Source organism: Hyperolius riggenbachi, chromosome 1, assembly GCF_040937935.1.
Source record: "Hyperolius riggenbachi isolate aHypRig1 chromosome 1, aHypRig1.pri, whole genome shotgun sequence".
NCBI classification, from domain to species: Eukaryota; Metazoa; Chordata; class Amphibia; order Anura; family Hyperoliidae; genus Hyperolius; species Hyperolius riggenbachi.
In genome coordinates, this window is record NC_090646.1 from 408,172,420 (window position 1) to 408,198,382 (window position 25,963).

General features: G+C 45.3%; 1 protein-coding gene across 2 annotated transcripts in view; it reads left to right on the forward strand.

The window, feature by feature from the left end:
- GLIS3 (GLIS family zinc finger 3) overlaps window positions 1-25,963 on the forward strand; it is a 619,418-nt gene that overhangs the window by 149,155 nt on the left and 444,300 nt on the right. For both annotated transcript variants that reach the window (XM_068271394.1, XM_068271395.1), the window contains exon 3: window positions 24,466-24,673. In XM_068271394.1, coding sequence (XP_068127495.1) covers window positions 24,466-24,673 — 208 coding nt within the window. The remainder of the gene's footprint in view (window positions 1-24,465; window positions 24,674-25,963) is intronic.

The window sequence follows — 25,963 nt, forward strand, 5'->3', positions numbered from 1 at the left end:
AAAATTTTCAGCCTTAGTTCTTCTATCCTATAAGTTCCTTTGCCTGTTCTAATGTGCTCTGGCTTACTGCAGCTTTTCCTAATTGCACAGTGGCTATGTTATCTCTGTTATATGATCTAATCTGTTTTCTCCGGTGGGCACAGTCAGGCTAAAGCTGGGATGTGTGAAATGTGCAGGGCTGCTTGTGATTGGTAGAAGCTATACACACCCCCTCCAGGCCCCCTGCAGGCTCTGTATGACTCACACACTCTGCTTATGTGAGCCTATCACAAGCTGGTTAGTTTGTTTGTAAACACTGCCTAAAAGTGGCAATTACAAGCAAGGTTTGCAGCAGAGAGTGACAGAAACAGCACAGAGGGGCCCAGGAGAACATAATGAATAGAATGGTATGCTTTTTGCTGTAAAAATTTTAGAGTACAGATTCTCTTTAAGTACTTTCCCAACTAGAGGCAGGCCCTAGGGAGACGTAAAAGTCAATGGGCCTGCAGGGTCATCTTCTAAACCTATCTTGCCTGGCTCTCTTGCTATATTAACTGACATTCATGCCATCTCAGGTCAGCTTCTCCCTCATACAATAAACCATAAAAGAAGAATACACAGCTCTGGATCAAGCAACAAAAAGTAGATTTACTGTACAAACTCTAATTATAAACACTAAGTCACTTGATTTGTTTTTCAAGTGTGAACATTTGCAGTGTTACTATAGTTATTCATTTTACCTGTTGCCTGTAATTACTATTATTTGCTATTATTATTGATGATTTATATAGCACAATCATGTACCATTTCCTGGTACTGTGCAAAGAAAGAAACAAAAAGAGGTACATAATATGCAGACATTAGTATACAGGACAATACAGACATTGGTACATAATATAGTAGTGGTAGACAATTTAATTACCGTAGTCACAGTTACAATTGTATGGTAATTAACAAAACATACAGCATTTTACAAGACACATCAGTTAAAGAGTCTTGCCCTTACTAGTTTACAATTTAATAACAGAAATCAATGAGAACTTCTCAAAAGCATTGTTAAAAACACAAACTCATTATACTTGCTATACTACACTCAATTTTACCAATCCATTGTCTAGAAGTGCTACAGGAACCATAGAGTCCAGGACTTATCCCTGCACTTTGGCTGCAGTGTGAAGCAGGTAAAATGGCCACCTGATGTGCCTGATAATTTGTGCATAGGCATAGGGTGGAATGCACTATGCAGCTACAGTAGTGCTGAGTGTTTAATATGGGTGTTGGAGTTCGGCTATAGCATATCCAATCTTTTGTTGGCGGCTTTAACCCTCTAATGGGGGCCCACAGTGTGCACCAGATAGGGAATGAGGGATTGGTATACTATAACCGAGTGCCGGGAGTTCGTTTGGGTGCTGGGATTCGCTCACAGTGGGTGCATAGTTAGTGATGTGCACTCAGCTATCCCCGTGGTGGTCACTAGTTAGTCTTAGCTGTAAGCCAAGTGAGTCCTTAGTGTTAGGAGTAGGTAGGATGTAGGTTAGTGTTAGATGTAGGTGAGAGGTGTTAGTTGTGAGAGATGAGTTAGAGAAGGCAGTGGTGGAATACTGGAAACATTACCGATATTCTACTGTAGGTATTACCCTGTGTTCAAATGCTTGGGTACCTTTTTTAAATGTACGCACTGCAGAGTCATAATCTGTTACCAGCAGATAGTTGACCAAAGCTTCTTTTTTACTCTGAAATGGAACAGGGATGAGATTTGCTTCTGCCATTAAGTACATGTGATGCTCCTAACTGCCATGTGATGTGCTCAGCAGCACAACCGTGGTACTCCACTAGCGCGGCCTCTACTACATTAATTAACGGCCTTGCTAGTGGAGTACTGTGGTCAAGCTACGAGCACATTGCATGGCAGTTAGAAGCATCGTGGGTAAGTTAAGAGTGCACGCTAATCTGACAGGACTGTGCATAGCATGCGAGCGCTAATATATACCCGCAGTGTCTGTGTAGTAGGTTTCATGTATCAAGCCCATTGTACTGTGCTAAGTGTACTGCCTATTTAGCCTCTTCCATTTAGCTTTTAGTTGAGTCATTAGCTAAATGCTTGAACCTGTCCAAAAAAAACATCAATAGCACAATAAAATGGCGTACGCCATATAAAGGTGCGAGGAAATTTGTGTGCCGGGAAATAGACAGTAGTAGAATATTGATAACATTTACCTAGATTCTATTAATTTACAGTGGAAATGTTGATAGTGATAGTAAAATATTGGTAAGTTTTGTAGATATTTTATCACACATAAACCCTACTCCCGATGTCTAACCTTAAACCCCCCTTCCTGATGCCTAACCTTAACCACCACCACGATGCAAATATGCTACAAAAAAACAAAAAATACCACAGGCGACACAACAGTTTGGACGCTGCCATAGGTCGCCTATGGCAGCACCCAAATTTCCTGCTTCCGTAAAATGTCCCTCGCCTTGTAAGTGAGAGTTTGTTGGTTACATAGTTAGTTTGGTTTAAAAAAGACATTCGTCCATCAAGTCCAACCAGGATAAAATAAAATAAATATATAAAACACCATCCTGAGCCTGCACATATCCCAGTTGATCCAGGGGAAGGCAAAAAAAAACACCTTACAAAACCTGGGCCAATTGGCCTTAAAAGGGAAAAAAATCCTTCCTGACTCCAGATGGCAGTCAGATAAATCCCTGGATCAACTCTTCCGTGAATCACCTAAAAATTATAGCCGTGGATGCCCTTCAATGCAAGGAAAGCATCTAAACCCTCTTTAAATACAGATACAGAGTTTTCCATAACTACTATCTGAGGACCCTTTCTAAAAAGAAGGCAAATCCTTTTTTCTCCACACGCAAATTATGTCCCCTTGTCTGTTGTACCACCCTAGGGACAACAAGCTCACCTGCCAAACTTTTGTATTGCCCTCTGATGTATTTATACATGTTAATCAAGTCACATCTCAGTCACCTTTTATTCCCGAGCTAAATAAGCCCAGTTTGTCCAACCGTTCTTGGTATGTGAGATATTTCATCCCTCTGATTAATTTAGTTGCCCCGTCTTTGTACCCATTCCAGAAGGTCAATGTCCTTTCTATAGTGTAGTGCCCAAAACTGTATTCTATACTCCAGATGTGGCCTCACAAGTAATTTATACAGAGGGAGTAGTATACTAGCATCTTGAGATATTATTTCCCTTTTTATGTATCCCAGAATTTTATTTGCTTTAGCTACCGCTGCTTGGCATTGTATACAATTACCTAACTTGTTATCAACTAGTATTCCTAAGTCCTTCTCCAAGTCCGATGTTCCCAGCTGTATACCATTTATTTTATATGATGATCTACCATTGGTACATCCAAGGTGCATGACTTTACATTGATCAACATTAAAGTTCATCTGGCACATGCCTGCCCATATGGCCATGTTGTCAAGGTCCCATTGCAATATGTCACTATCAGTCTTAGTGTTGATAATTCTGCATAATTTTGTATCATCTGCAATGTTGGCTACATTACTCTGTGTTTCATCTACTAGATCATTTATAAATAAAGTCAGAAGAATAGGACCAAGTACTGACCCCTGCGGTACCTCACTGCTAACCGTTTCCCATTTTGAGTATGTTCCATTTACCACTACTCTTTGCCTACCATTCCTTAACCCATTCTCTATCCACATACACACATTTCCTCATAGTCCCTGTATCCTCAGCTTTTGTACCAGGCTATTGTGGGGAACAGTGTCAAAAGCCTTTGCAAAGTCCAAATACACTACATCTATAGCTTTCCCAAAATCTAAATTTTCATTCACCACTTCATAAAAGCATGTTGGTAAGACAGGACCTGTCTTCATAGTCCACATTTACTTAAATAAAGTTACTTAAGTAAGGCTCAGCTGCCATACGTCAGTGAGATGCAATACACTCAGTTGCTGCTCATGCCTTTCTGGAAAATGTGCAGTGCTGCCTGTTGTGCAGTGTACATACGGTATGTGAAAAGTTTAATGCAAAATCAAAGATTTGTTGTTTTTTGTCTGCTGTTCATTACATTATAATGCAGCTCAAAGGATCATATGTGAACCATTATTTATAATGCATCTGCAAGGTCTGCAACACACATTGGCCCCAACGTGGTTATCAGGGCTTTATGCTGCAAAACTGCAGACATCAAACAGAGATATGGCTGGGTTTTGTGTGCTTTTACTGCCCTATACAATTACTTCCCTCTGCAATGTAAAAACCGATGCAATCCTGATGATCACATGTACTAAGTTGAGTGCAACACCGCAAAATATTACTCACAGAAAATTCTTTACCAGTGCCACTCTCAAAACCAGTGTTCTGCAAATGAAGGCCTTCAGCCTTCAAACTGCTAGGGTGAATGAGGCTGAATGTCCTGTGTTTGCAAAGATAAGTGGCAGTTTGCGCTGTGGAGCTTGATAGAGAGAGTGAAATGAAAGTTAAAGGAGTCCAAGTGAACAGGGGATTACCTGCCAGATTTGACAGAAAATACTTATTTAAAAGGAGCTGTCTGTCAGGTTAAGAAAGATGATATGCTAGGCATTTTTTGTTAACACAGAGTAATCCCAGACCATCCTGGTCAATAAGATGCAAATAATTCTGCATTGATACAAATGTTTATGCTGATTTAAACATACCAATCAAATGCTGTAATGGATTGCGGAGATGCCGCCGCGCGGTCTGGCAGCGGGGTGGCTGTCTCCGCGTTCAGACTGGCAGTTTCCGCACAGCAGCATGCGTCTGGTTTGCCTGGGCCTTCTAGTGCACACAGATGGAGGAGCTACGCGCGCGCTAAAAGGCAAGCCCTTTATGCCAGTAGGAGAGTGATCAGCTGATCAGGTCGATCAGCTGATCCCAGCGCGCTTACTGATTGGCTGAGTGGCGCAGGGCGGCGCGGAGAAGCGCTGCAGTATATATAGATCTTGCTGGTCAGTCTCCGGTTGTCTGCCGTTGCGAATACTTACGTGTGAGCACTCAGACCTCAGTCAGATCCCACAGTGCGTTAGAACCAGGTGGACCTGGGAATTCACACTTAGCCAGATTACTGCTGTGTTATACTTTAGACCAGTTCCGGGGTGTTGAGACCAAGGACCTCACACCCAAGCTTAGGATCACTGTGTCATTGCTGTGTTATACTTTAGACCAGTTCCGGGGTGTTGAGACCAAGGACCTCACACCCAAGCTTAGGATCACTGTGTCATTGCTGTGTTATACTTTAGACCAGTTCCGGGGTGTTGAGACCAAGGACCTCACACCCAAGCTTAGGATCACTGTGTCATTGCTGTGTTATACTTTAGACCAGTTCCGGGGTGTTGAGACCAAGGACCTCACACCCAAGTTAGGATCACTGTGTCATTACTGTGTTATACTTTAGACCAGTTCCGGGGTGTTGAGACCAAGGACCTCACACCCAAGCTTAGGATTACTGTGTCGTTGCTGAGTTATTCTCTAGACTAGTTCCTTGGTGTCGAGACCAAGGACCTCATACCTCAGACTAGGACTGTGCTTTATATCTGTTATGACTATTTGCTCTGTCGACCTCTCTCTTGCTTTCTGATTCGGTACCTCTGCATATCTACCTACCTGTTGCCAAACCCTGCCTGTACCCGGTTACCGAATCAGCCTTCTGTCTCTGTACCTTATCTGCTCGTGTGTTGCTGACCTGGCCTGCCCGACTCTCCAAGCTGTCACTCATCCCTTGAGTGCTCAGTCTATCTGTTCTAGCTGTGACACTATTCCACCAAGCAGGGCCGGCCTTAGGTTTCACAGCGCCCTGAGCGTAACCAGATTTTGGTGCCCCCCCCCCCTCCCCATATACCATATAGTCAGATCCCCTTTAGGGCTTGTTCACACTGGAGGCGCTTTTGGACTTTTTAAGCGCTGGCTATTTTTTTAAAATCACCCTAAAATCGCTTGTGCAATGATTCTCTGTGAGACAGTTCGTTACAATCTGCTCAGAGAAACGCTGCATGGACCATTTTGTGAGGTGATTCTGCCTCAATGGAAGGTATAGGAAAACCGCGAAACGCTCACAAAATCGCTTTGTGCGGCGATTGTGTTTTTAAGAATAAATACATTGTATTTATTCTTTTCTGGATCAAAGAGAAATCGCCGGGAAGGGGGAAAAAAGCGTAAAAAAAACCCCAACGCAAACGCAATTGTAATCACAAGTTGTAATTTTATCTCACAGATGAGATAATCTCATTTGAAAGCACAGGATATTACCATTATTACTGCTTCCATGAAAGCAGGAAGTACACAGACAGGATGCAGGATTTGTGTATCAGCTGTAACTAAGAAATGTTTTTCTGTAAAGGTGATTATGCTTTTAGAGCAGAGAGGAAGTTCTGAGTTCAGGTACGCTTTTTAGGCAGATCTGAAGGCAAAAGCTAGAGAGAGGAGCAGGGAGGAGGAGAGAGGGGTAGAAAGGAGAAAGGCTGCTAAAGAGAGGAATAAAGGAGAGAGTGCAAGAGAAGGAAGGGAAGGAGAGAAAGAGAGGGAGATTGTGGCAGGATGGAAAGGAGATGGTAGGCAAATAGGGATGAGAGGAAAGCAGAGAATGTAGAGGGAAGAGTGACTGTGTGGCAGAAAGGCAGAATAGAGAGGGAGGGAGGGAAAGAAAGGAGGAAGTAAACCATGAGATGAAAGAAGATAGAGACACACCGAGCTATGGAAAGGAGAGGACAGGGAAATAGGAAAGAGAAGGGAGGACAAAAAGAGAGAGAGGATGGGGAGAGAGAGTGTTGTGGTGGGGAGGCAAGGGAGAGACATTTAGCAACAGCAACATGAATTTAGTTTTAGTCAGCTGTACTGTGCAGGCACTGCAGGGGCAGCAGGGTCATGTCACACACAGCAGGCAGACAGCCTGCACTAGGGAAAAAAACAAGAGGAAGAAGGGAGAGTCACATCACATGGGGTGTCCGTGGGACAAGGAGAATCTAGCTGGCTGCAACTCTGGCAAATCAACTTATCTAAATAGGCATCAGGACTCCTGCTGTCACCACGTATGGGCAGTCATCATCATTATCCGTGACAGGCTACAGATAGTATGGCTGCAGCAGTCACTGGAGATGATGAAATATGATACTTTCTGCAGTGTCTGGAGATGACACACTCTGCAGCAGGTCCCGATGCCTATATAGATAAGAACAGTCACTCACCAAGCTGTAAACTCACCTTCTAGCAGCCTGGCCTGGGAGGTCGCAGAATGCTGCTACTTTCAAAAGCAGCTGGGAAGAAAGGGGGCGTGGTGCGTCCAATGTATCCAATGAGTGTCACCAATTTGTCTTCCTGGTCTTCGCCCCCATCACCCTCAGCGGCACCAGGGGGCGGAGCTACCATGCAGGAAGAACAAAGCCGGAGCTCGGAGGCTGCAGCCAGCTCCATAACATATGCAGCCAGGGCGGCAGGAGCGCCCCCCTGGAAGCCGGCGCCCTGAGCGATCGCTCCGGTCGCTCAGGTCAAAGGCCGGCCCTGCCACCAAGTGTCAGTTAGGTGTTAGGACTCCTGCTCCTCAGAGAGTCCGCCTGCTAGCAGCCAGTGGCCTCTACTCCTCTGGAGACCCCTGGCTGCAGTACAGTCTATTATCTGATCACCAAGTATCACTGGTTGCCAGGTTCTCTCTATTCCCTCTCTCAAGGAGATAGTCCCAGCACAGCCGAGGGCCACCTGCCCCTCAGATGGTTCCTGGCCGAGCTGCCTGTGTCTCCCGCCTCACGGGAGATAGCCTACAGTTACACCAAACACTTACACTTCATTAGGTGTCCAGAGGTTAGTCATACTTGTATTATTGGTGATTCTGCAGATCATCCATAATCAAGTATACATCTGTATTATTGATGATTCTGCAGATCATCAATAATCAGATTCTCTCTGTGTGCTGACACCAATCATTACAAATACAAGTCTATGTTTAAAATCAATCAAATTGCATACAATCTAGCATAAATTCTACATTATTTCAACATAATTTTCATCTCATTGACCATCCCTTATAAAGACTATACTGAAATTGTGTGGTATTGACTCTCTTGGGTATAATAATGCTACTTTTTTTTTACATAGTGGCTTTTTAAAGCAAACCTGAACTGAAAAAAAAACCTTATGATATAATGAATTGTATGTGTAGTATGAATAAGGAATACAACATTAATAGCAAAGAAAATAATTGCATATTTTTATTTTCAGTAATATGCCTTTTTTTTTAAGAACATTGCATCATTCTGTCACAGTTGCAGTTTTAAAAGAACACTGTATTTTAAACTATAAAACAAAGCAGAAATCATGAACCTTTGAACTTTCCTGCAGTAAAACCTTATCTAAGCTGTCTCTCACGGTTTCTTTGCTGTTTAAGTACTTCAGAAAACAGGATTGTATTCAACCCAGTGGGTCGAACAGCTCAGAGAAGCTCTTTTGCATAGATAACAACTACAGTTTTTTTTGTTTGTTTTTTTAAACTCTTCCTGTACTGGAAAACAATATGAGACTATTTTCTTTGCTCCCAATGTTCTATTTCTTAGCTGTACAATTAATTATGTCATAAGTTTATTTTCGCTTCAGGTTTGCTTTAAATGAAAGTGAACTGGTTAAGTTTAGCATCCTTTACGCCACTTTAACAATTCCCAGTTTAATCCTACAACAAATATTAGAATTCATGTTTCCTGCCTGCAGGCAAGAGTAATTGGTAATATTGGAGGAGGAAGTAGAATAGATGATCCATGCTGCTTCTGCATCCAGACTAGTATCAAGGATGTAAGTGATTTTGTATCATTAACAAATGTAAAGCTGGTAGAAAATGAGCCCGCAGGCTCTTATTGAATTTACTTTTTATACTAAGTTTTCTCCTAGGTGTTATAATCAGTAAAATTATTTTTAAACCACCATGCTAGCAAGAAAATACTCAGAATGATTTTGACAGTGCTGCTTCACCCACTTGTTACTTTTTCAAATGCAGAATGCTGAAAAGCTATTTTGAACAGACAATGAAAAATTATCTCCCAAGAAAAAACGAAGGAAAAAAAGTGAATTGACTAAGGGCCAAAGTCTTGTATACAGACCTGACTTGTCAGAGGTGCGTGCTACAGTACCTTGTTGTGAAAGTAGAGAACATTTCATTGTAATAAGGCTTGATTTTAGAAAGGTTCTCTCAAGCTGGTGATCAATGAAAATTACAAGTGATTCTGGACACCTGGGGCCATATACAAGTAACTTTTTCTCCTTACTTTTCTTCTTGGTGATATTTTCAAAATTGTCAATAAAATGCCTTTAAGATCACTAGCAAGCAAGAAAATACTCAAAATAATTCTGATAGTACCTTTTCACATACTTTTTGTCACTTTTTCAGTTGCAAAGTGCTGAAAAGAAATTTTAAAGAAGATATGGAAATTATCTCCTAGGAGAAAACTGAGGAGAAAAAGTTAATTGCATATGGGCCCTGGCCTTATAAATCATTTGTTATTAGGTGGCAACTGTCATTATGTTTGGATATGCCCCACGCAATCTCTGCAAACATTTACCATAATGCCATCTATAAGTCAAAATCTTAAAGAGACACTGAAGCGAAAAAAAAATATGATATAGTGAATTGGTTGTGTATTATGAATAATTACTAGAAGATTAGCAGCACAAAAAAAATATTCTCATACTTTTATTTTCAGGTATATAGTGTTTTTTCTAACATTGCATCATTCTATAATATGTGCACATTACACACCACTCAGCATTCAAAATGAGTCTTTCAGAGCAGTCTGTGAAGTAATGAACTCTCCTCTAGCAGAGGAAAATAAATAGTCCAGGAACAGTTGAGATAATAAAAGTCAGATAACAGCCCTCTCCACGACTAACTTAGTCGGAGAGCTTAATGGCTTGTTTGCATAGAGATAACAACTGGAGTTTCTCAACTCTTCCTGTACTGGAAACAATTACACTGATGTATCTGATCTTAATGTTTTATTTCTTAGCTGTACTACACATACAAATCATAATATCATCATTTTTTTTCGCTTCAGTGTCTCTTTAAATGTAATCCAGGTATGTATTTGGTATATGAGGGACAAAGTTAGTATTTACCCTTCAATATTTTGTGTTCATTGGCAATGTGGCATATCCTCTAAGATATTAGCAATGGACATGTGTTTGTTTCACCACTGAAATGATTATTACGGAATTGACATAAATGTATTCCCGTGAATTCCAATATTGTTCTTTATAAACAAACATAAACACACAAAATGCTTCTCTGTATTATGCTCCACGAATGTTCTGGCAGAACTCAACCCTAATTTCATTGTGGTTGCTTAACCACATTTTGGCAACCTCTGACAATATAACTCAGTTTTGAGATAATACGTTTGCTTGGTGCATGTCTTTCCATTGTTTGGATGTGATTATGTAGTTCTGTAAGTAAAAAAAAAAATATGAAAACTTATGTTAAACTTCCATGTCACCATGGGAATAAAGGGCTAATAAAAACAAAACGGTAATTAAAACATTATCAATTACTCCCACATAAAAATGAAAGTATGAATAACACTTCACCGTGATTCATTTTTTGCTTGCAATAGTAAGGGAGTGTTATAATAACAGTTATTTGCTCAAAAAAAAAAAAAAAAAAGCATCTCATATTAGGTCATAGGTATGTTCATTGGACTCTTGCTATGCTTATGATTTTCTTTTGTCTAAACAATACATTGTTGTTATCTATGGAACTTTGGAAGTCATACATGTAGTATTTACATTCAAAATTTAATATTTACTTAGAACTGCTGTGCTGTCATCAGGACAACACCTGACACATTAGGGTGTATGCACAAAAAGTCGGTAAACTCAGTATTTGCAGACAGTGCGTGATAGCTTTCTCGGGTTTATGCAACTTACTTAGCGAGAAATGCGAATAACTTAACTCGCTGTATACATGCAATTTTGTCTGTTATACAAGCAACACAAGGGTTGCATGTACTGTATACAGTGAGTGATGCTATTTGCCTAACTTGCTACATAGATTGCGTAACCTCAATAAATTTAACATGCGCTGTCTGCCCACATTACACTCATTAACATTTTGTATATATATATATATATATTAACATTTTGTATATATATATATATATATATATATATAATTTTAGGCAGAATTCACATATACTTTATGTTAGTTTTTGGTATGTGTTTTTGTGTGATGATATTGGTTTGGTTGTTCTGTGCAAGTCAATTTTAGAAGGAAGTAAAACTTACACCTGCAAAAATGGTTTGTCAGGCTCAAACACGATTTTAACTTATTAAAATGAAACTAGGTTTTTCTTATTCTTAATAGACGTGCTAAATTTAGAACAAACTTTTACTTTACGCATACTTCAGATAAATGTGACACAACATGCATCCTCCTGAAATGACAGCCGTGCTTACCACTGTATGGGGTTGATACATTAATGTTCAGTAAGGTTATTAAGAGGGTCACCCAGAAAGTAACAGTTTCAGTATATCAAAAAAGGAAGAGGAATCATACAATTGATCTTCACTGTGAGATAGCTGAATAAGGCCCCGTTCACACTTGCGGTTTTGCTAAAACCGCACCGGATGTCCGGACCGCACCGGAGCCGGATCGGACCTGAACCGTACGGTTCCTGTCCGGATCCGGTCCGGATCCGGTCCGGTTGCATACGGTTTCCGTGCGGTATGAACACGGTTGCGGTCCGGATCCGGATTCTTAAAGAGATAACAACCTGTATAAATACCTGGGGTTCTGGGAGGTCAGCAGAAGCTCTGGGGTCATTGTTGGAGACAGCTGGACGTGTGGAGACCATCCTTGGATACAGAGACAGCAGTTGGGACCATGGATCCAGTCATTTTTTACGCTTATTACCTGGGAATTCTCTCCTTCCTGTTGTTTACCTACTACTATGTGGGGAGAAGGCGTGCTCCTCGCAGGAGATGGTGGGTGCACCCTCTACTAGCCAGGAGGCAGAGGAAGGGAGAGTTCCAGGCCCTCTACCGGGACCTCAGACGACACCCACAGAAGTTCTACAGCTACACTCGGATGTCTATTCCCCTGTAAGTATATAGGCCTAAATACACCAACCCCCACCATTCCTAAACACCCCACCCTCACCCCCACAACACCTCATCCCTGTATACCTAGCTAAACACACCACCCTGACCCCCACACCCCTGTATACCTAGCTATACACTACACCCCCACCCTCCACAACACTCCCAAACCTCTGTAAACACACCTCCCCCATCCTCCACCCAACACCTTGTCCCACAACATACTTTACAGCTTCTTCCTTTACATCTCCTGACAGGTTTGATACCCTTTTGGAGATGGTGAAGGATGACCTTAGGAAGAAGGATACCACGTTCAGGAGAGCAGTCACACCACAAGAACAACTACTCATCACACTGAGGTATGTAAAAACAAATTTTTTTATTGCAAAAACAACCACTTTCCAACATGGAAACATTCTTCCAACATGGAAGACAAAAAAATAACATATCTATGGTATAGCCCGGTCAGTTTTAAGGAACACCAACCACCAACTTTGTGCTGGAAGAGTTGCAGGGCATAGCTGCCCAAGTGTCTTTCGGGGACACCAGTCCCTAATATTAAAGTGCTTCAAAAACCTAACCACTGGCACAGGACCCTCTGAGCCATGGATGAAGGACACAGGTCAGTGAAAAGGCTAGGCCTCTCACCGACCAGTCAAGGTGTCCTTCATCCATGGCTCCAAGGGTCTTGTGCAAGTGGTTAGGAACAAGAACAAAGTGAGGAGCAAGAGGAACCGATGGCAGAGGTGCATGACTACAGGTGCAGTGCAACAGGCACAAGGTTGTGACCCAGGTAGTGTCTTTCGGGGACACCAGGCCCTAATAAATTGAAGTGCTTTAAAAACCTAACCACTGGCACAGGACCCTCTGAGCCATGGATGAAGGACACAGGGCAGTGAAAAGGCTAGGCCTCTCACCGACCAGTCAAGGTGTCCTTCATCCATGGCTCCAAGGGTCTTGTGCAAGTGGTTAGGAACAAGAACAAAGTGAGGAGCAAGAGGAACCGATGGCAGAGGTGCATGACTACAGGTGCAGTGCAACAGGCACAAGGTTGTGACCCAGGTAGTGTCTTTCGGGGACACCAGGCCCTAATAAATTGAAGTGCTTTAAAAACCTAACCACTGGCACATGACCCTCTGAGCCATGGATGAAGGACACAGGGCAGTGAAAAGGCTAGGCCTCTCACCGACCAGTCAAGGTGTCCTTCATCCATGGCTCCAAGGGTCTTGTGCAAGTGGTTAGGAACAAGAACAAAGTGAGGAGCAAGAGGAACCGATGGCAGAGGTGCATGACTACAGGTGCAGTGCAACAGGCACAAGGTTGTGACCCAGGTAGTGTCTTTCGGGGACACCAGGCCCTAATAAATTGAAGTGCTTTAAAAACCTAACCACTGGCACATGACCCTCTGAGCCATGGATGAAGGACACAGGGCAGTGAAAAGGCTAGGCCTCTCACCGACCAGTCAAGGTGTCCTTCATCCATGGCTCCAAGGGTCTTGTGCAAGTGGTTAGGAACAAGAACAAAGTGAGGAGCAAGAGGAACCGATGGCAGAGGTGCATGACTACAGGTGCAGTGCAACAGGCACAAGGTTGTGACCCAGGTAGTGTCTTTCGGGGACACCAGGCCCTAATAAATTGAAGTGCTTTAAAAACCTAACCACTGGCACATGACCCTCTGAGCCATGGATGAAGGACACAGGGCAGTGAAAAGGCTAGGCCTCTCACCGACCAGTCAAGGTGTCCTTCATCCATGGCTCCAAGGGTCTTGTGCAAGTGGTTAGGAACAAGAACAAAGTGAGGAGCAAGAGGAACCGATGGCAGAGGTGCATGACTACAGGTGCAGTGCAACAGGCACAAGGTTGTGACCCAGGTAGTGTCTTTCGGGGACACCAGGCCCTAATAAATTGAAGTGCTTTAAAAACCTAACCACTGGCACATGACCCTCTGAGCCATGGATGAAGGACACAGGGCAGTGAAAAGGCTAGGCCTCTCACCGACCAGTCAAGGTGTCCTTCATCCATGGCTCCAAGGGTCTTGTGCAAGTGGTTAGGAACAAGAACAAAGTGAGGAGCAAGAGGAACCGATGGCAGAGGTGCATGACTACAGGTGCAGTGCAACAGGCACAAGGTTGTGACCCAGGTAGTGTCTTTCGGGGACACCAGGCCCTAAATTATTAGTGCTTCTAAAACCTAACGACTGGCACAGGACCCTCTGAGCCATGGATGAAGGACACAGGTCAGTGAAAAGGCTAGGCCTCTCACCGACCAGTGAAGGTGTCCTTCACCCATGGCTCCAAGGGTCTTGTGCAAGTGATTAGGATCAACAAAGTAAGGAACAAGAGGAATCAAAGGCACAGGTGCAGGACTACAGGTGCAGTGCAACAGGCACAAGGTTGTGACCCAGGTAGTGTCTTTCGGGGACACCAGGCCCTAAAGTTCAAGTCCAGCAAAACCAAAAGTTAAAAAGCCCTGTGATGGTATCCTTCCTCCGAGGATCGGAGGTATTCAGAGGAGCATGTCCAGGAACAATTTGACTTTTTTTTTCAAATTGTATCGGCACCACTACTAGAAAAGGTGGGAGTTGCTGCCTGGAAATCTGGACTCTCTTGGGTGCTGGTCGTGGATGAGCTGGACCCTGACAGCGGTGGCCCATATTGACTGCCTCTGTAGCCGGTGTACATCTGTGATGATTGCCAGGTGGGCACCGCTGTTGGTTGTGGGGGTCTAAAAATTGGTGGTTGCAATAATGGCGTGTCCATGTGCTGTTTAATCACCTCCAGCAAATTGGAATGGCACGCCATCAGGTTTTGTGAAGGCACCTTTTCAAGATATGGTATTAGAGACATCACAGTGTGAAAACACGGGTGTGCCTGCAATTTCAGTAGTTCCTTGCTTTGTTGATGCATTTGCTGCATCATGTTCTGCAGCTGGCCCACCGACTGATGATGCTGCGCACGCAGTTGGTCGATTTCTCCTCTGTGCATCTCATGCATCATTTTAAGCTCGTCCCTGTAGTGCCCATGTACAGCGTCGAGCTCACATTGCAGTGTAGTGATGTGGGACTTGTACTGCTCCATGATATGGCCCCTGTCCTCATCTTGCAACTGCCGGGTTATGAGAGTTTGGTGGCTCTGAAGAATCCCGAGAAGTCCGGAGACAGCCCCGGACATCTCGGACTCTGTCTCTCTCCTTGTTGGGGGGAGGGTACCTCGACGCCTCACTGGTGTGGTGGTCCTCACTGGTGGTGTGGCAGCATCTTCCCGTCCTCTGGCCTGTGTCGGGGTTGCCCTGCGCGCTGGTTGTGCTGCAGTCTCTCGGTGCTCCTCACTTTGTTCTTGTTCCCCTGGAGCTTCCATAGCGGTCGATTGTGGAGGTTCAGCTTCTTCCACACTCGGTCCTGCAACCTCAACATCCAAGCTCTCTTCTGCCAAGTCATCATCAAAGGACGGAGTTGTGATTAAGGACTCCCTCCTCCTACTCCTCGCCTCGGGGCAATAGGTTACATCGGCGACGTCATCATCCACCAAGCTCTCCTCACTGCTGAACCGTGCCTCCTGGGTCGGTTCCTCTTGCTCCAAATTGTCTTCAGTCCTGTAGATAAAAAAAATATTTATTGGTGTGCCAAACAGCATGTGGCGTCAATTCACAGAGCTAGCAAACACTAGCAATCACTTTATCACCCGTTTCTACCCAACATTTGATAAAGCTTGTGAGAAAAGTTCGCTAGCCATGGGAATTGAGGCCATAGCAATACATGGCCAAAGTCATGGTAAATGAGCTCTCAGTTCCTGCCCACAGTAGTGGTACTTACAGTCTAGGTTCCAGGCTTGCATTGATGAAAGACAATTGCTTGGCAAATTGGTAGTCTTTTTGTCGCCTTCCCCCGCCACTGCCACTTCGTTCGGCAAGTTTTTTCTTCCGTAGCCATTTCACATATGCATCCCGTATATTGCGCCACCTTGTCTTGTACCTTTCTCCTGTAACGACATGAAAAATTGATTGCGATTATTTCTCTTGTAGGTACATCGCAACTGGACAAACATATACATCGCTACATGTCACATTTCGTATTGGGAAGAGCACGGTGGCAGGCATCGTCGTGAGGACTTCGAGGATCCTTTGGACGCGACTGAGGGCCAGATACATGCCTGTGCCGGACACCACGAAATGGGAGGAGATCGCCCAGGGCTTCTGGACCGAGTGCAAGTTTCCTAATTGTGTTGGCGCACTGGATGGGAAACACATCCGGATTCAGAAACCCGTGGGGAGTGGCAGCCATTATTTCAACTATAAAAAATACTTCAGCATTGTTCTAATGGCAGTGGCAGATGCGGACTACAAGTTTGTGTACGTGGATGTGGGGTCGTACGGTAGTTCCAATGACTCTGGAATTTTCCAGCGTACGACCCTTTGCCGGCTGATGGAGGAAGGCAGACTGCGTCTCCCCCGTGACAGACCCTGGCCTGGGACAAGGGCACCGGCCTACCCCTATGTGTTTGTGGGGGACGAGGCCTTCGCCCTGTCCGACCATGTAATGCGTCCGTACCCAGACAGGGGACTTGATGCCAGCCAGCTACACTTCAATGCTCGGTTGAGCCGTGCAAGGAGAATGGTGGAGTGCACATTTGGGATCCTGGTGTCAAAGTGGAGGGTGTTCCACACGCCCATGCTGCTGAAACCGGGCAACGCAGTTGTCGTGGTGAAGGCAGCATGCATCCTCCACAACTTTGTGCGGCAGGAGGAAAGAGAGACTCCGGAACCCCCGAATGTGCTTCCACTAATGCCCCTGCGGAGGTATGCAACCAGGCCAAGGGTAGTGTCACTGCGGAACAGGGACCAAATGAGACTTTATTTTACCACACCACCTGGACGAGGGTGAATGTTTGGTTTTTAATATGTTTTGTTGAAATGTGTTTATTTTGGAGTTTCAAGTTTGAGTGATTTTAAATGTATAAATTTTTTACAATAAATTGATGTATAATAATTGGTCATTGTGTATGTTTTATGTGCACAGGTGGGGTACATCGCAGGTGGGTGTGATACATCACAGGTGGGTGGGATACATCACAGGTGGGTGGGATACAGCACAGGTGGGTGGGATACAGCACAGGTGGGGTAGAGGTGGGTGGGATACATCACAGGTGGGGTAGAGGTGGGTGGGATACATCACAGGTGGGGTAGAGGTGGGTGGGATACATCACAGGTGGGGTAGAGGTGGGTGGGATACATCACAGGTGGGGTAGAGGTGGGTGGGATACATCACAGGTGGGGTACAGGTGGGTGGGATACATCACAGGTGGGGTACAGGTGGGTGGGATACATCACAGGTGGGGTAGAGGTGGGTGGGATACATCACAGGTGGGGTAGAGGTGGGTGGGATACATCACAGGTGGGGTAGAGGTGGGTGGGATACATCACAGGTGGGGTAGAGGTGGGTGGGATACATCACAGGTGGGGTACAGGTGGGTGGGATACATCACAGGTGGGGTACAGGTGGGTGGGATACATCACAGGTGGGGTACAGGTGGGTGGGATACATCACAGGTGGGGTACAGGTGGGTGGGATACATCACAGGTGGGGTAGAGGTGGGTGGGATACATCACAGGTGGGGTAGAGGTGGGTGGGATACATCACAGGTGGGGTAGAGGTGGGTGGGATACATCACAGGTGGGGTAGAGGTGGGTGGGATACATCACAGGTGGGGTAGAGGTGGGTGGGATACATCACAGGTGGGGTACAGGTGGGTGGGATACATCACAGGTGGGGTACAGGTGGGTGGGATACATCACAGGTGGGGTACAGGTGGGTGGGATACATCACAGGTGGGGTACAGGTGGGTGGGATACATCACAGGTGGGGTACAGGTGGGTGGGATACATCACAGGTGGGATACATCACAGGTGGGGTACAGGTGGGTGTGATACATCACAGGTGGGGTACAGGTGGGTGGGGAACAGGTGGGTGGGCCACGGGTGGGTGGGCAACACGTGGGTGACACAAATCCATAGCAAAAGTTGAATACATCACAAGCTTAAACCACAAGCCCCCCCCCCAAAAAACTTCTAGTCAACATACCCTCTGTGCCTTGCTGTCTCTTGCTCAAGTTCTCAAAGTCCTCCACATACAGCTTGGCAATTTTTTTCCACAGGCCTCTGCATTTTTTGATGTTGCTGTGGTCCGCATCCCCCTTGTCCCACAGGGCTGGTACCTGCTGCACCTGTAGGATGAGGTCTTCTGATGTGTAGGGCCTCACCCCCTCGCTATCAGACAGATCCTGCTCCATATTGCTGCCAAAGAGCTCCAGCATGAAGTCACTGCTGCTCCACTCTGTGAACGCTGGTGCCATGTGGTCCCCATCCAAAATGGCCACCATACCATAGAGTCTGCATAGGAAGTGTGGTACAACATCCGGTTTTTATAGCCAGTGTGTTGTGCGCTCTCCGGTTCTCATTGGTTTCCATTGGCCGGATGCAACATTCCGGCTCCGGTCCGGATACGTCAGCCGGACCAGCCGGACCAAAAAATAGCGCATGTTGGAACGGACGCCGGAGTCCGGATCCGGTCCAGCTCCGGTCCGGACGAAACGGACGCATGTGAACGGTCGCATAGACTTTCATTGCTATGCCGTGTGTCCGTTTCGTCCGGTCCGCATGCGGTCCGGCTCCGGCACGGCTCCGGCACGGCGATTCCGGATAGCAACCGCTAATGTGAACCGGGCCTAAAGAGTCCCCAAATATGTTAGATAAATGAAGGCAGAGAAGAAAGTTATATGTACTGCTGTGGAAATACGACTTTATTCAAAAGTGAATATACAAACAGTGCTCATTGATCACATTTTATTCGTAACTGCAAAATCCTTATAGGACAAAACTGTGTGTGGATAACCATTTGCCCAGATTGGCATATTGTGCAAAACTAGAAATAATAAGCTTGCAGTAGTAAAAGGTATTGCTGTGTAACATGTACATGTCACTCCCCCCCCCCCCCCCGCACATATACAATGTTTGCGGATGTGTATGCAAATTTTACAGTGAAAATTCACAAAACGAACATTTGCGGCGAGCTCCATTAACTTTAATGGCAGACAAATACCTAAAATTTTTAGGAGTTAATAGTAAAACCTCCGTACATGCTAGAATCACCAGATGTGGAGGGTATGTTAAGGAGAACAGTGGGAACAAAAAGAAAAAAGAAGAAAAACATTTTATCAACAAGACCTAGTTGTTTTTGAGAAAATTGAGTTTGAATACTTCTTACTGAATAGGTACTGCCCTGGCCAGGATTCAAACCCTGGTCTCTCACATCAAAGGCAGCCCCCTTAACCAGTACACTATCCAGCCACATATGGCTAAAATGCCCCCCCGGCAGCCTCTTCTGGGTTGCCGGAGTCAGGCATTAGGTGCTGGCTGGGCTGCACATGTCCTACAGCGTGTGCCTGGGGCCTAGAGTGCACTATGTCATGTGCAGTGCGCTCTACGCATCGGGCACATGCTGTAGGATGCACTCAGGAGTACAGATGGCCCGAACGGTTCACCGGTGAACGGTTCCCGGAGAACTTTGGTGGTTTGCATTTGCGAGCGAACGCAAACTTTTCCGGAAGTCCGATTCGCCCCCATAGTGCATCATTAGGGTCAACTTTGTCCCTCTGCATCACAGTCAGCAGGCACATTGTAGCCAATTAGGCTACAGTCCCTCCTGGAGTCCCACCCCCCCTTATAAAAGGCAGGCAACCTCAGGCATTGGACTCACTCGCATGCCTGCAGTAATTAGAGAAGGGATAGTTGCTGCCAGCTCTCACAGGGAAAGCTTAGTTAGGCTTTTGTAGGCTTGTTAACTTGCTCCTGGCTGATTGTTATTGCTAAAAAGTACCCCTCAACAGCTCTATTGAGAGCTAATCTTGTTCTTGTAATCTATTTTTATTTGGTGTGTGTCCCACTGACACTTGTGTTGCATACACAGCCTTGGTAATTCCTACTGTGTGTGCCACTGCCAGGCCCAGCACATTCAGTGACTACCTGTGTTTGTGACAGGTGCACATTGTAATACCCATCACTGCATATACCTACTACCTGTTGTTCACTTCAGTGCACCCACCTACCTACGTGAGCGCACGCAATGTCACTGTGCCTGTCTGGTACCTGTCTGTGTGTGACAGGTGCACATTGTAATACCCTTCACTGCATATACCTACTACATGTTGTTCACTTCAGTGCACCCACCTACCTACGTGAGCGCACGCAGTGTCACTGTGCCTGTTCGGTACCTGTCTGTGTGTGTCAGGTGCACATTATAATACCCATCACTGCATATACCTACCTGACAGTCACTGTTGTTCTATCATTGAGCTATCACAGCCCGGCGACAATATGGGCTTGAAAACCGCCACGGCCTGCACTCGGGCCATGGTGCGCACCAGTCCAGCATGGCCATCATTACACAAACAGTTGTTTGCGGTGCGTTAAACAGTGAGTTTGGTGTGTCAGTGTGAAACAGTACTCTAATTACACTCCCTGATTGATGTATACACATGCAAGTTGTTTTGAAGAACTGGTCTTGAAAACCGCCACGGCCTGCACTCTCGCCATGGTGCGCACCAGTCCAGCACGGCTGTCACTACACAAACAGCTGTTTGCGGTGCGTTACACAGTGAGTTTGGTGTGTCAGTGTGAAGCAGTACTCTAATTACACTCCCTGATTGATGTATACACATGCAAGATGTTTTAAAGCACTTTAGGCCTGCAATTTAGTATACAATGTGATTTCTGCCCTTAAAATGCTGCTTCGCATCAAATCCAGATTTTCCCGGGGACTTTTGGCGTCTATCCCACTCCGCCATTCCCCCCTCCAGGTGTTAGACCCCTTGAAACATCTTTTCCATCACTTTTCTGGCCAGCATAAGTGTTTCTAGTTTTCAAAGTTCGCCTCCCCATTGAAGTCTATTGCGGTTCGCGAAAGTTCACGCGAACCAAACTTTTGCAGAGGTTTCGCAAACCAAAAATCGGAGGTTCGGGCCATCTCTACTCAGGAGAACAGGAGGAGCAGTGGGCATCAGGACAGCTGACAGTATGTCTGCTCCCCCCTGTTTCTCCATGTTGATTTGGCTCAGGTATCCTATAAAGTCATAAAAATTACAATATCATTGCTCTAGGGCTTGCTATACCTAGTATAGCAAGTCCAGGGCTGGGAATGGGATCGGCGCATTGCTGTTCGTTGGGGCAGGGATCAACTTGTGCGGTGTTTTCTGTCATTCATCAGGTATCAAGAAAGGATATGGCACTGGATCATTTCCAAGGATGCCGTCATGGCAGTAATGAAGGGTAAGTATTTATGGTTAATGTGAGAGATCGCGGAAAAGCCGCCGCATGTGCTACTGAACAGGCAGCTGATTCCGCGTCCAGTGCGGCGGTTTGCACGCGGAAGCGTTTGTCTGGTAGCAGGGCAGAACGCGGAAAAGCCGCCGCATGCAGCAACAGTAAGGCGGCTGCTTCTGCGTCCAACGCGCCGGTTTGCACGCGGCAGCGCGTGTCTGGTCTGGCTGAGTCTGTTAGTGCACCTGGATGGGGAACTACGTTAGCGAGCCAGAAGTCAGGACCTTTATACCAACAGGAGATGGGTCAGCTGATCAGGACGATCAGCTGATTCCTGCTGGACTCCTGATTGGCTGAGTGGCTCGGGTGGGGCGGCAGAGTCCAGCAACTATATATACGGCTTGTTTGCCAGTTGCTGGTCGTCTCCCGTTGCAAACACTTACGTGGAAGCATTCAGACCATAGTCAGATCCTACAGTGTGTTTGAACTAGGAGGACCTGGGAATTCACACTGAGCCAGATTACTTTTGTTTATCATTGTATTATTATTCAGACTAGTTCCAGGGTGTAGAGACCAAGGACCTCACACCTAAGACTAGGGAACTGTGTTATCATTTGTGTTATGCTCCACACTAGTTCCAGGGTGCTAAGACCACGGACCTTGCACCCAAGACTAGGGAACTGTATTATCATTTGTGTTATACTTCAGACTAGTTCCAGGGTGTCGAGACTACGGACCTCACACCAAGACTAGGCATTGTTTGATATCTGTTACTACCTTGGGAGCTATCTCTCTTCCTAAAGAGATAGTCTCCAGACCTGCTAGTGAAATCCACTCTTCAGGTGTCACTCCCGCTCAGGTTCCTCCTACCTTTAGCCTGACTCCACCCCTTGGAGTATCTCATGCTGTTGGAAGGTTCCTGTGGCCTCAAAAGCAGTATTCCAGGCTGCTCCTCTCTCATACTGGCTGGGAGATCGACAGCATAGGTGACAAAATTAACTCTCCTGATCACTGGGAATGGTCCTATGAATGTAGGACCCAGTTTGGTTGATAATCGCTTCAGGGCCCCATGCCGAGAGGATACGTACACCATGTCCCTTGAGAAAAACTCCCACTCCACAGACTTTCTCTTACTAGTCTGATTTTTTAGAGTCCGGGGTTTTCTTGACACTGGTAAATATTGTAACGTAACTGGTGAGGCCTGACGAGATGTTTTACCCCCTAGAATGTCTTGCTGGCAAAGACCCAGACTAGGCACCCAGTCCTCCACCATCTCCGCAGGTGCCCTGACCACCCTTCGAGGTAGGCCGGTCTCAGGCTTGGCATCTTTAACTACAGCTTCTGCTTTAACCTGCACTGCCACTCCTCCAACCTGTATCTTGGTAGCACAAACTGCCGCCCCGCCCGAGCCACTCAGCCAATCAGTAGTCCAGCAGGAATCAGCTGATCGTCCTGATCAGCTGACCCATCTCCTGTTGGTATAAAGGTTCTGACTTCTGGCTCGCGCGCGTAGTTCCCCATCCAGGTGCACTAACAGACTCAGCCAGACCAGACACACGCTGCCGCGTGCAAACCGCCGCGCTGGACGCGGAAGCAGCCGCTTTACTGTTGCTGCATGCAGCGGCTTTTCCGCGTTCTGCCCTGCTACCAGACAAACGCTTCCGCGTGCAAACCGCCGCACTGGACACGGAATCAGCCGCCTGCTCAGTAGCACATGCGGCGGCTTTTCCGCGATCTCTCACAGTACCCCCCCACCCCTGAGGAGTGGACTCCGGACACTCTCCACTAGGTCTTCTAGAATGTGGATCTAGAATTTTTTCAGTCTCACATTCCCATTGGTCTTTTACCATCACAGGGACGGAGGGAGGGGAACCCATGTGCACCGCTGGCTTCAACAGAGACAGGTGCAAGTCTCAAAGTATTACTGTTACACTAAACACTCACATATTCATAGGTGTCCAGAGGTTAGCAATATATCTGATTATCGGTGATACTGCAGCTCATCAATAATCGGGTATATATCTGCATTCTTGGTGATACTGCAGATCACCAATAATCAGATTCTCTCTGCGTGCTGACACCAATCGTTACAGTTAATTGAGAGCATTAACTTTTTTCATGATTGTGTTTTTTTTTTCACTTTAACTCTGTGTAAATGGGTAGTCAGTACCCCTATACTCATTTCACCTGGGGAGAAGGCAGGTATCTGGGAGTTCCCTTCTTAAAGCGCACTCCCAGATGCCACAATTAACCCGCCCAGGGCATCAATGCCCACACCTCCTCCTGGGCAACAGAGGTGGGAAAAAGCCCCTTGTCCATGGAGTGGGCAAGGGCTCTGGTTGAGGCTTGGCCACCCCCGCAGCACTCTTGCTGAGCCCCCTATACATCACGCGGTCCAGGCTCCGCAATATGGCTATCCCAGTCTGCATGGGTGACAAGGGGTTAAAGAAGGTTGAAAGGGGGCTATGTCATTTTTTTCAGTTTACCTATGACTTGGCCACAAGTTAAATTTTTTTTTTTAAAAGACGTGGCGTTCCCCCCTCTTTATCCCCTTGTCACTCTTGCAGGCTGGGATAGTCAGTTTGCGAAGCCCAGACCATGAGAGGCTCTGCAGCCTGAGCTATACCAGCCAAAATAGTTGGGGGGTTCTAGAACAATACCCTCCAAATTTGGTTATTCTAGCATGGGGCTATGCTATTAACTGGCGGCCACTGACTTCCATGGTAAATGCGAATGCGAATCTTGGACTCAAAATTTTGTTGCAAATAATGAAGGTGAGCGGTCGTTATTCGCCACAAACCATTCGCGAACAGGTTCATCCACTACTGGTTAGTAATGTTTATTACATTTTACAGATAGGTTAGATTGACCTGAGGTACTTTAATATACTCTAATATATCCCACCCCTTGACAATTGTGTTTGTAACACAAAAGATTAATTGATTCATGTTATTGATGTCTCCTGTCAGTGTTTTGAATGTTTTAGCTGTTCAGTCTATATCCATCTATTAATGCTCACTGTTGCCTACACCTCTAAATTACCCCATCATATTTTTTTAAATATCTCTGCTTATCTGTTGCTTTTTGTTTTTTACAGGGAGCTCTGGCTTTGGCCCACAGAGCAAGTCTCAAGGAAAAGTCAGTTGCAACAATCTTATGGTTACCAGTAGTCCAATGATGGTGCAGAGATTGGGCCCTATATCCCCTCCAGCTAACCAGGCTGCAACAGCATGCAATCAGATTAGCCCCTGCATACAGAGAAACCTGAACCTCCAGCACTTAGCAATACCTCCATCTGATACCAGGTATTTACTATATATTTGTAATGTCTATCATTTTGATCTTTGCAGAATGTATTTTTTTCCACTTTAGGAATGTGAATACTCTAAATAAAGATATGCTTAGGTGAAAAACTGTATTATTTTTATTGAACTTTTATATCTTCTAAGTAAACAAATTCTTGTTTCAAATTAAGCTTGACACTGAGAAATCCAATTATTGTACTGCCAGAGCTGTTGGTGGTTGAGTCCAAATATAGTTTTGAAACAAGTCTCATGTGTTTATGTCAAATATCCTCAAAAATATGCTTCTATATTTAGATAGTATTCACAAATCACAATTACGTAATGCGATGCTTTGCTGTTCTACACTTTACTTTTGAAAAATGTTCAGATACTTACAGGCTTATTGATAAGGGAGAAAATAAGTTTGCAATGTTTAATAACCTATGAAATGAAATCATAATTTTCCTTTCAATATAACTACAAAAAGCAGGTTATCGATTGATCACATCAGGTCAACTGAGCACCGCGATCGGTAGGTGTCTAATAATAATGAATGGTTGCAGCCGATCGTAGGAGATTGGCTACAACTGTCGGTCATTTGGGCACCAGTGTTAGGAGGTTCATTTTAGACACTCACAGGGGATTTAAGGTTAGGGTTAGGCATTAGGTGTGTGTTTGTGTGTGTGGGGGGGATTAAGGTTAAGCACTTACAGGGGAGTTTTGGGTTAGACATTAGGTGGGGAGGGAGGTTCAATTTAAGCACATACCTGAGAGTTAGGATTAGGTATTAGGTGGAGGGACTAGGGTTAGGCACCTACAAAAAGGTAAGGCATTAGAAGGGGGTATTTTAGGTACTTGTGGGGCTTAGGGTTAGGCATTATATGGGAAGGGTTAGTGTTAGGCACCTACAAAGGGTTAAGGCATTAGGTGGGAGGGTCTTTTTAGGCACTTACTGTGATGGGTTAGGCATTAAAGTGTAACTGTTGGGCATACAATCAAAAATCAATTCTTTATTTTTATTTGGTAAACAGGTAATAAGGATGCTAACCAGGCAATGCAAAAGTTAAAAATCACTATTACTTTTCTTTTTTTTTTACTTGATAAATGATCATTCCCCAGTTTACCTGACTGTTATTTGGTACATTGCCGCACAAAGGAAGTTTCAGGGCATGCTGGGTTGTCTTTTTTGCTTCTTTACTTTCCTCTCAGACCTAACTAATGCAGCCTGATTGGCTCTTTCCCTACTGTTTTCCCCTCCCATGCCCTGTTCCTCTCTTCCTGATTGGCCAATATTTCTCATGCTGAGACAAT